The 12,134-nt window shown below is 40.9% G+C and overlaps 1 protein-coding gene across 1 annotated transcript in view; it reads right to left on the reverse strand.

Annotated features, from left to right (window-relative positions):
- Positions 1 to 12,134, reverse strand: part of rttn (rotatin) — a 243,030-nt gene that overhangs the window by 188,625 nt on the left and 42,271 nt on the right. Inside the window, exons 8-9 of the mRNA XM_073051703.1 lie at positions 10,562 to 10,727; positions 1,482 to 1,669 (exon numbers count right to left, since the gene is read on the reverse strand). Of these exons, the coding sequence (XP_072907804.1) occupies positions 1,482 to 1,669; positions 10,562 to 10,727 (354 nt within the window). The remainder of the gene's footprint in view (positions 1 to 1,481; positions 1,670 to 10,561; positions 10,728 to 12,134) is intronic.

Raw genomic sequence — 12,134 nt, forward strand, 5'->3', positions numbered from 1 at the left:
CAGAACAGCATTGGCTGGAGTTTCTAAGGACAATTTGGACACAGGATAGATACATCCCAAAGATGAAGGATTATTCTAAAGGGGGGATGAGGCAACATTAGCCGGCAAGGGAAGTCAGAAACAGCATGAAAGCAAACGAGAGGGCACATATTATGGTAAAAATTAGTGGGCCCTTATCATGGGCTTTACACTTCGAAAACCTTCACTGGACTTTGTGTAACTGTAACGCTATATTCTGCATTCAGTTTTATTTTCCTTTTATGCTACTATGATGTACATACAGATTAAATGATCTGTCTAGCCAGCATGCAAACAAAAGCTTTTCACTGAAATATGGTACATGACAATAATAAACCAATTATCCAAATGCCTGTGCTCAATGCTGTATGATATCAATCATCAGATAATAAGGATGCATAACAGGAAAATTTTCAATATTTCTTGATTCATTATTAGCTTCATTTTCCTTTTGAATAACACCAACCCAACAGTTATCAATTAATAAGAATATTACTGAGGCAATACATTCCCTTTAGAACATAGAACAGTCCAGGCCCTTGGGCCTACAACCTTGTGCTGGCCTTTTAACTGGCTGTAAGACCATTCTCACCCTTCCCTCCCACATTGTTCTCCATCTTTCTTTCACCCATTGGCCATTTGTCTCTTAAATGTCCCTAATGTATCTGACTCTGCTACCACCCCTAGCAGCAGGTTCCAGGCACCCACCACTTTCTGTGTAAAAAAACTACCTTTGACATCCCCCTTATACTTCTCTCAAATCACCTTAAAATTATGCACCCTGATATTAGCCATTTCCATAAGACCAAAAGACATAGGACCTAATTCTGCTCCTTCGGCCTAACGAGTCTATTGCACCATTCCATCATGACTGAGTTATCATCCCTCTCAATCCCATTCTCCAGCACTTTCATATTTCTGCCCTGAGTAAAAAGTCTCTGACTATCCACTCAATCTATGCCTCTTATCAGTTTATGTACCTTGTGTATTTATGTGTCAAAGCCACAAATCTATTTAACTTCAATGCAATAAATATACTATTCAGTAAGTTTCAAAATACACTTTCAAATTCACTAGCATAAACAAAATGCAGAAATTAATTCCAGTTTCCATATAACGAAATACCACATACCCAATCATCAGTAGAAGCTCCATTCCACAAACTATACATATTTTCATGTTTTGTTGGGACAATCCATTGTAAATATGGGGACAGGAGCACTCAATTTCAGCCAAGTTTAATTTTAGGAACTGAGCAATGCTGTTTTACTACACAAAGCTATCAAGTCCTGCATGTGCTTCTTTTTTTTTTTAAAAAAGGCACTGAAACAGTTTCTATCATCAGTTCTCTTAAGTCTATCTTTCATCATTAAGCATACCCTGGTTCATAGACCAAGTTGGAAAGAAAAGCAACAGAGATATACAATCTGATTAAAACGCGAAGTTTCCATCAGACTGCTTACCTGTTTTGAGCAAAGGTACAGCATGTTCTAGGAGCATCACACAGAACTGTGGAAGACTAAGCTGCTGGAACTGAAGTTCCAAGGAATCCTCACTTTCCATCTCAGGCAGCTCCCAGTGGGTCAAGTCAGCCACCGAATGCTTAGACATCGAACTTCTGCTGTTAGGTAATCCTTGGGAACTACTTCCACTGAGATTGAATTTAAAAAGAGAAATGACAATAAAACACATATCAACACATATTCAACAAAATTTCAACACAAAATACTGAAGATCAGACAGCTAATCATTAACTTCTGCATTGTCTCTAACAGAATTCTATTTCTTACTATTATACAAAATGCTTTGAATGAGAGAGAAATTTTATCCTGAAAAATGTTATCTTTCATATGCATGAGGTGAATTGGTGATGGTTGCAATTACTAGAACTATCAGAGACACTATTGTACTGATTTCTTGTGCCAATACTGTTCCAAAATTATCAACAGAGAAATAGTGTAACCAGTCTGTGATTACTGAACTGAAGCACTTTGACTGCTTGGACATCTACTAACAATTTTAAGCATCCCTAAACCAGTTTCTGCACTTTCCAAAGCTGTACATTTTTAAAAGATTAGTTTTATTACCAAAGAAATGAATGGCTTACAATTTGGAAAATTCACATTAAAACAATCCGTGGCTACCAAATTATTTTGCTTCAAATTTCCACAGTGTGCATAATTCTGTCAGGGCCAACCGCAGAGTGCACCAACCACAATCCACCTCCCCCCTGCTGACTGTTTGCGGAGGTGTTAAATCGTGTGAGCACTTGCCACTGTATCAGTCAGGTCATCAAGGACAAAAGAAAGATTTTAACTTTGAATGCATTTCAACTCTAAACTTAAGCACACATAACAATGGAAACATGATTCACAATTTAAGACAATAAAACAGAATTACGGCATTCGGGATTGCACTTCATCGAGGAGCTCTCTTGATCCGTCAATATAACCTCAGTAGTAGGGAAGGCACAAAGGTGACTACAATACCAGCAGTGATTAAGGAGAGCTAATCTTCTCCAAAAATTGTTGGCCAACTTTTACCGATGTGCAACAGACAGCATAGTCACACATGGAATGACAGTGTGCTACTATAACTGCAGCAAGACAAATCACAAAGCACTCCAGCAGATGATTAGAATGGCTCAGCATATCAATGGGACTCAACTACTGGACCTTGAGACAATCTACAACTCTTGATGCCTATGGCGGGCTCTTAACATCATTAAAGGCCCATCTCATTCTGGAAATTGCCACCTGGTAAGAGTTACAGAAACCACCTAGCCAAGACTGAAAACAGCTTCTTCCTGAATAATGCTACATCCCAGCTTACCAGTAGCCTTTGAGCTTTACAGACCATCAAAGTCACTTGTTGCATGCAAGTATAGAATTTTTTTAATTAAGCCGTACCATATGCATTGTAAATAGCTATGTTGCATGGACTGGAGCAGCACCACAATCTCCTTGGCTTAAACAATGACAATAAAGTTCTATTGTATCCTATTCTCTGCTCCAAGTATAGTCTCACTAGAGTCCTGCATTGCGGCAGAATAGACTCCTACTCATATATTCTAAGCTCATTGCAATAAAGGCTGACATGCCTTTAAACTGCTTGCTATGACTACATGAAAGTTTTCTGCATTTTCTTACATTGTAGTTCTAGATTCTCCTGTTCACCATTTTTAAAATTAATTTAATATTACTATTGCTTCCATTCTTGACATCTCTCCCGCAGCTCAACTTTCTCATGTAGATCTATATTGTTAGTAAACTTTGTTATTGGAGACTTTGTCAACAAATCAAATTACCAATACAGAAAGCAAACACGAGGAAATCTGTAGATGCTGGAAATTCAAACAATGCACACAAAATGCTGGTGGAACGCAGCAGGCCAGACAGCATCTATAGGAAGAAGCACTGCTGACGTTTCGGGCCAAGACCCTTCGTCAGGACTAACTGAAAGGAGAGATACTAAGAGATTTGAAAGTAGTGGGGGGAGGGGGAAATGCAAAACGATAGGAGAAAACCGGAGGGGGTGGGATGAAGCTAAGAGCTGGAAAGGTGATTGGCAAAAGTGATACAGAGCTGGAGAAGGGAAAGGATCATGAGACGGGAGGCCTTGGGAGAAAGAAAGGGGGAGGGGGGAGCACCAGAGGGAGATGGAGAACAGGCAGGGTGATGGGCAGAGAGAGAGAGAAAAAAAACAAACTAACAACTAAATATGTCAGGGATGGGGTAAGAAGGGGAGGATTGGCACTTTTGCCAATCACCTTTCCAGCTCTTAGCTTCATCCCACCCCCTCCGGTCTTCTCCTATCATTTCACATTTCCCCTTCCCCCCACTACTTTCAAATCTCATAGTATCTCTCCTTTCAGTTAGTCCTGACGAAGGGTCTCGACCCAAAACGTTAACAGTGCTTCTTCCTATAGATGCTGCCTGGCCTGCTGTGTTCCACCAGCATTTTGTGTGTGTTACCAATACAAAATGTAAGTCTTCAAGGGCTTAGCTTTAATCCTTGTGGCAAGAACACTCAATGTTTTATGAACAGCTTCTTGCCCTCTGCCCTCCGATTTCTCACTATTTTTGTTCTCTTTTTGCACTATTTATTTAATTTAATTTTTCTTAATATACAATTTATAGTATTGTAATTTATAGTGTTTTTATGTATTACACTGTACTGCTGCTACAAAGCAACAAATTTCATGACACATGTCAGCGATTCTAAAGGCGGTTGTGATTCTGAAATGTTCCATGATTTAACCACTATAAGTGGTCAGAAAATGTTAACATCAGATAGACTATTAAGAACATGTCAAATGTAATTTCAAGTGCCTGAAGATAACAGATTAATTTTGTAACTGACAATGTATGAGAAGTCAAATTGTCATTTTACAACTGTTCCTTTTTCCTTGCAAAAGGTTGTTACAATAGATATAGAGGCAGCTACTTAATACAGAGGTTTAAAAGAAAAAGAAAGGTGTACTTTGCTTATTCTATTCTAAACTTAAAATGATGTGTGCAATTCAGAAATACTTTATTAAGCATTGTGTGGTTAAACACCAAAAAGCGGAGTGCATGTGTCTGTTCATCTAGTAATAATCTTGATTCATAAGGTGATAGTTTTAATTTCCACTCCAAAGGCTTGAGCACAAGATTAGGGATAACACTTCTGTATGGCTCCGAAAACAGAACCAAATGCTGCACTGTCAAAGGTACCATATTTTCACTTAAGTATTAGATCAAAACCCAACTGTCCTCCCAGCTGGACATGAAAAATCCCACAGTATCAGTTCAAAGAGCAGCAACTGAGTTTCACACACAAAATGCTAGCTCAGCAGGTCAGGCAGTCAAGTTTTCAGGCCAAAACCCTTCATCAGGACTGGAAAGGAAGAGGAAAAAAACAGTATAAGATGATGGGATGGGGAGGGGGGAGTACAAACTAGAAGGTGATAAATGAAACCAGGTGGGCAGGGGGACCGAAGTAAGAAAATGAAAGCTAGGAGCTACCACAGCAACTGGGTTTCTCTTGTGTTCTTATCAAACAATAAAAATAGAAATTATGATCACATTGGGACCTTGCTGTGTACAAATCAACTATTCACTAAAGCACAAAACTACTTCAACAGCTGTAAACTTGAGGTTCCTGAGATTGTAAAAGTGCTCCACAAGTTTCTTTCCTTCACTTTCTATGCAAACTTTCAATAATCAGCCTCAACTGCAGATTCGTAAGGAACCTACACATGGATCAATGCAACATATCTCCATTTCACACACCTATAGTAATTCAATCACTCAAGTAAAGTACAATGTTCCCCTAAGGGATTGTCTTCACACGGCTGCAGAGCCCGATCTGGGATTCACGTATTCTGAGGGGCTTCCAGACCTCAGTCCTGCCCACATTGCCACTTGCTGATCATGATGGGACTTAATCCAGGATGTTAGGGTGGATTTCCTTAATGGAGAACGCCTGTACCTGACTTTGTTTTACATGGGGAGGCTGATGCACAAGTAGTCATCACACGGTCCTCAACAGATTAGGGTCAGAGTCCAATGGTATAGAATGCAAGATGACCAGGGACCTTTCACTACTGCAACTTTCCTCCGCCTTCAGATATTGTGATGTTGCATCACCTTCTGCCAGCTCCACCATTGAGGTATTGCTTGGATCGCTCCTGCTCGAAACCTTCCCCTTCACCTTACCATTATGAGTGAACCAGCAGGAGCTAAGCAACAGATGGCTAAACTCCAGATGGCATCACTCTCATCAGAAACGTACACACCAGCACAAGGTGGCTTGCCATTACAAATTGAGCAAATGTTTGGTAAAAGTTGACTGGTAGCTAACAGAATGCTGGGACAAGAGAAGGTGCAATGAGATAACTTGATTTGGTTTTTACGACTTGTCTGTCTCCCTGGCTTCCTCACTCCAAGGCTGCAAGTAATTTCTAACATCACTCCAAGTAGGAAAATAAATCCATCTGATTTCCCTATGTACCCTGAACCCAATAGATATTTACATTGCTCCACTCATGTGATTAAAATTACATTGGAAAATTTACCTAATTCCCGATAGAAGTTTGAAAACTTCAGTTAGATCATGCCCATCTTTAGATTCCTGATATTCTAAATGGGATCCACTATGCAATGTTTCCTTTCAAAGACAATAATTTCCTTTAATGATCAGGTGTCCAATATGGCACCCAATATTCTAGGTAGGATCTATATACATTCTACCTTAATATATAATTTGGTATCCCATTCGTCTTTACCTTTTATTAAAGTTAGAGCTGAATTATATCACTTGTAAATTAATTTACAATACTGTACTGATGTACCAGTCTAGTTTCATGACTCAAGTCCTGCCTGTCAATTTAGTGAAGATGGAACCTGAGCATGGACGGTAGAGCAGGTTGTATGAGCTGAATAACCTCATTATGTTTCTCATTCTTACAAGCTCATGAATCAGTGAAGGCTGACTTAGGACTGAAATGTTCTGTAATAAATTTATTTTGCACTTCAAAGAATACTGCCACACTTTCCATCGCCTCTTTTCTGTCAATGCAGGAAATTATACTGAGAATGAATTGCCCCATAGCTAAATACAATAAAATCCCAATCTTTAATGTTCAAATCGAAAAAAAAGATAGGATTTACCTCAGTGGAGAACATGGCTCATTACCAAAAGCAAACATCCTAAACTAGCAATAGAAAATCATCAATCTCAAAGGGAAAAGAAAGAAAACTGAGTAGTCGAAATGAGAAATAAAAACAGAACATATCAGATAAATAGGTAATCACTCAATATCCATTAGGAGAACAACATAGAACATAGAATAGTACAGCACATTACAGGCCCTTCGGCCCACAATGTTGTGCCGACCCTCAAACCCTGCCTCCCATATAACCTCCCACCTTAAATTCCTCCATATACCTGTCTAGTAGTCTCTTAAACTTCACTAGTGTATCTGCCTCCACCACTGACTCAGGCAGTGCATTCCACGCACCAACCACTCTCTGAGTGAAAAACCTTCCTCTAATATCCCCCTTGAACTTCCCTCCCCTTACCTTAAAGCCATGTCCTCTCTACTGAGCAGTGGTGCCCTGGGGAAGAGGCACTGGCTGTCCACTCCGTCTATTCCTCTTAATATCTTGTACACCACTATCATGTCTCCTCTCATCCTCCTTCTCTCCAAAGAGTAAAGCCCTAGCTCACTTAATCTCTGATCATAATCCATACTCTCTAAACCAGGCAGCATCCTGGTAAATCTCCTCTGTACCCTTTCCAATGCTTCCACATCCTTCCTATACTGAGGCGACCAGAACTGGACACAGTACTCCAAGTGTGGCCTAACTTGAATTTTATAGAGCTGCATCATTACATCGCATCTCTTAAACTCTATCCCTCGACTTATGAAAGCTAACACCTCATAAGCTTTCTTAACTATCCTATCTATCTGTGAGGCAACTTTCAGGGATCTGTGGACATGTACCCTCAAATCCCTCTGCTCCTCCACACTACCAAGTATCCTGCCATTTACTTTGTACTCTGCCTTGGAGTTTGTCCTTCCAAAGTGTACCACCTCACACTTCTCCAGGCTGAACTCCATCTGCCACTTCTCTGTCCACTTCTGCATCCTATCAATGTCTCTCTGCAATCTTCCAACAATCCTCTACACTATCTACAACACCACCAACCTTTGTGGCATCTGCAAACTTGCCAACCCACTCTTCTAACCCCACATCCAGGTCGATAATAAAAATCACAAAAAGTAGAGGTCCCAGAACAGATCCTTGTGGGACACCACTAGTCACAACCCTCCAATCTGAATGTACTCCCTCCACCACGACCCTCTGCCTTCTGCAGGCAAGCCAATTGTGAATCCACCTGGCCAAACTTCCCTGGATCCCATGGCTTGACTTTCTGAATAAGCCTACTGTGTGGAACCTTGTCAAATGCCTTACTAAAATTCATGTAGATCACATCCACTGCCCTACCCTCATCTATATGCCTGGTCACCTCCTCAAAGAACTCTATATCAGGCTTGTTAGGCACGATCTGTCCTTCACAAAGCCATGCGGACTGTCCCTGATCAGACCATGATTCTCTAAATGCCCATAGATCCTATCTCTAAGAATCTTTTCCAACAGCTTTCCCATCACAGACGCAAGGCTCACTGGTCTATAATTACCCAAACTATTACCCAGACCTTTTTTGAACAAGGGGACAGCATTCGCCTCCCTCCAATCCTCCGGTACCATTCCCGTGGACAACGAGAACATAAAGATCCTAGCCAGAGGTTCAGCAATCTCTTCCCTTGCCTCGTGGAGCAGCCTGGGGAATATTCCGTCAGGCCCCAGGGACTTATCCATCCTAATGTATTTTAACAACTCCAACACCTCTTCTCCCTTAATATCAACATGCTCCAGAACATCAACCTCACTCATATTGTCCTCACCGTCATCAAGTTCCCTCTCATTGGTGAATACAGAAAAGAAGTATTCATTGAGGATCTCGCTCACTTCCACAGCCTCCAGGCACATCTTCCCACTTTTATCTCTAATCGGTCCTACCTTCACTCCTGTCATCCTTTTGTTCTTCACATAATTGAAGAATGCCTTGGGGTTTTTCCTTTACCCTACTCGCCAAGGCCTTCTCATGCCCCCTTCTTGCTCTTCTCAGCTCCTTTCTTGCTACCCTATATTCCTCAACAGACCCAACTGATCCTTGCTTCCTAAACCTCACGTATGCTGCCTTCTTCCACCTGACTAGATTTTCCACTTCACTTGTCACCCATGGTTCCTTCACCCTACCATTCTTTATCTTCCTCACCGGGACAAATTTATCCCTGACATCCTGCAAGAGATCCCTAAACATCGACCACATGTCCATAGTACATTTCCCTGAAAAAACATCATCCCAGCTCACACCCGCAAGTTCAAGCCTTATAGCCTCATAATTTGTCCTTCCCTAATTAAAAATTTTCCTGTCCTCTCTGATTCTATCCTTTTCCATGATAATGCTAAAGGCCAGGGAGCGGTGATCACTGTCCCCTAGATGCTCACCCACTGACAGATCTGTGACCTGACCCGGTTCGTTACCTAATACTAGATCTAGTATGGCATTCCCCCTAGTCGCGCTGTCAACGTACTGTGACAGGAATCCATCCTGAACACACTTAACAAACTCTGCCCCATCTAAACCCTTGGAACTAATCAAGTGTCAATCAATATTAGGGAAGTTAAAGTCCCCCATGATAACAACCCTGTTATTTTTGCACCATTCCAAAATCTGCCTCCCAATCTGCTCCTCGGTATCTCTGCTGCTACCAGGGGGCCTATAGAATACCCCCAGTAGAGTAACTGCTCACTTCCTGTTCCTGACTTCCACCCATACTGACTCAAAAGAGGATCCTGCTACATTACCCACCCTTTCTGCAGTTGTAATAGTATCCCTGACCAGTAATGCCACCCCTCCTCCCCTTTTCCCCCCTCTCTATCCCTTTTAAAGCACTGAAATCCAGGAATATTGAGAATCCATTCCTGCCCTGGTGCCAGCCAAGTCTCTGTAATGGCCACTACATCATGATTCCATGTATGTATCCAAGCTCTCAGTTCATCACCTTTGTTCCTGATGCTTCTTGCATTGAAGTACACACACTTTAGCCCTTCTGCCTTACTACCTTTATACCGAGAACGAAGTGTTTTCCAGGAATGGACTTTTCATAAGAAATGATGGAAGAATCTATATCTGAAATGGCCATTTAGATTCTGTCTTCATGCATTATGCATTTACAGTATTTTCTGCCTTTTTTTATTGTCCATTTTAAGAAACCTCCATTAGTTCTTTAATTTTCAATCAAAAACTTTAAAAATCACAAAAATATTTTGAAAATAGTTACAAATGGATTTGCAATTTAAAGTGCATATTCTGAATAACTACAATGCTGTGACATGGGACAGTCAGCATGGCTGTTGTAGGGCAGGCCACATCTTGCAAAGCTGATCAAGTTTGTTGTAGAGATAATAGACCAGTTTGATGAGGGTAAGGCACTGAGCATTATCTACATGCACTCTGGTAAGGCAATTGATAAGGCCCCTCCTAGGTTAGTTCAAAAGATAAAGATACATGAGATTCAGGTGAATTACAAGTTTGGATTCAGAACTGGCTTGCCCATAAAAGACACATAGTAGGAGTGGAAAGACGTTACTGTTGGTTATTCTCATTGGAGAGCAAAGACTAATGGTATTCTGTAAGAATGTGAGTGACGGGGTTAGGGATTGTTATTATCACTTTTTTTCTACAGTGCAGGGGTGGGGATTTGATACTATCGCCGCCGATTTTTTCTGTGTGGGTGTGTGTGGGGGGTCATCGAGTTTTGTTCCTTTTCTATTTCATGCTGGGGGGGGCAATTGATACTTTTTCTTCAATCAACTCCCATGGGCTTTCTGTATTTCATGGCTACCTGGAGAAGACAAATATCAGAGTTGTATTGTAAATGCATACTTTGACTAATGTACAAACCTTTGACTAATGTTTCATTTACCTTGAAGATACTGCATCACCGTCTTGTCCATCTCCTCTGGGACGCTGTACTGTTCGTCCAATCACTGATGGTCTGGGACTAGTGCTCCTGGGTGATGGATTTTGGGAAACATGCATCCCATGTGCTTCCTGGGAATAAGCCAATGAGGAGTTCTGGGAAATTAAGTCTAAAGGAATAAAAGTGAATATAATGCATTTCTTTTTCTGATATTAATTAATTGACTCCTCAAAACAAGGATTAAATGTTGTTAGTGGTGTATCAATTTGATATAAAGGGTTTCTACCTCCTGAAAGTTTAGTGTCTGCCACAATTCAGTGTAGGAACATTGCTCATCACATTATATATTGCTAAAGATAGAACAAGACCTGATATAACTGTTATGTGAATGCCTTGGTAGTAATGGCCCACTGCACACCACCAATAGTGTTTTTAAAATGGTAAAGTGCAGGACTTTCTTCAATACTATGCAAGAGTCTTAGGCATATATACACACAAACATACATATATATGTATGTATGAGGAAAAGCGCCAGGGGCTGGGGGTGGTGTGGATGCAGACACACTCAGCCCTGAGACACCAGGCAAGGTCATTTGATTCCAAACAACTAGTTGGTTTATTGATCATTGCAGAATGTCTCTCTGGAGTTTCCTGCTCCATTCTCTCTCCCTTCCCCTTTCTCCATCCATCATTCCTCTCGCCCAGCCCCCCTTCCCACTCTTGTCCACAACAGAGAGCCATATTAGAATCAGGTTTATCATGAATCACTCACATGTCATAAAATTTGTTGGATTTAACTTGGCTTTTTTGACAATGATCAACAGAAAAGACTCTTTTATGTCAAAGTGAAAACAAATTTCTACAAATTGTTCTAAATTTATTAAAATTATTAACACAAAATAATTGATTGCACAATTACTCACTTCAAGTCGATGCACCTTTGGCAGCAATTACAGCCTTGAGTCTGTGTAGATAGGTCTCTTTCAGCTTTGCACATCTGGGCACTGCAATTTTTCCACATTATTCTTTACAAAAACTATTCAAACTCTGTCAGATTGCATAGGGATCATGAGTGAACAGCCCTTTTCAAGCGTAACCACAAATTTTCAATTGTATTGAGATCTGGACTCTGCCTTGGCCACTCCAGGACATTAACTTTGTTATTTTTAAGCCATTCCTGTGTAGCTTTGGCTCTGTGTTTGGGATAATCGACTTGCTGGAAAACAAATCTTCTCCCAAGTTGTGGTTCTCTTGCAGACTGCATCAGGTTTTCCTCCAGGATTTCCTTGTATTTTGCTGCATCATTTTACCATCTACCTTCACAAGCCTTGCAGGGCCTGCTGCATGAAGCATCCCCACAGTGTGATGCAGCCACCATCATGTTTCATGGTAGGGATGGTATGTATTGATGATGTGCAGCATTTGGCTTACGCCAAAGACAGCGTCTAGTCTGATGGCCAAAAAAGCCCATTTTTGATTTCATCAGACCATAGAACCTTCTTCCAGCTGACTTCAGAGTCTCCCACATACCTCCCACAAACTCTAGTCACGATTTCATCAGAGTTTATTTCAACAG

This window comes from Hemitrygon akajei, chromosome 1 (assembly GCF_048418815.1).
Source record: "Hemitrygon akajei chromosome 1, sHemAka1.3, whole genome shotgun sequence".
Classification (NCBI taxonomy): Eukaryota; Metazoa; Chordata; class Chondrichthyes; order Myliobatiformes; family Dasyatidae; genus Hemitrygon; species Hemitrygon akajei.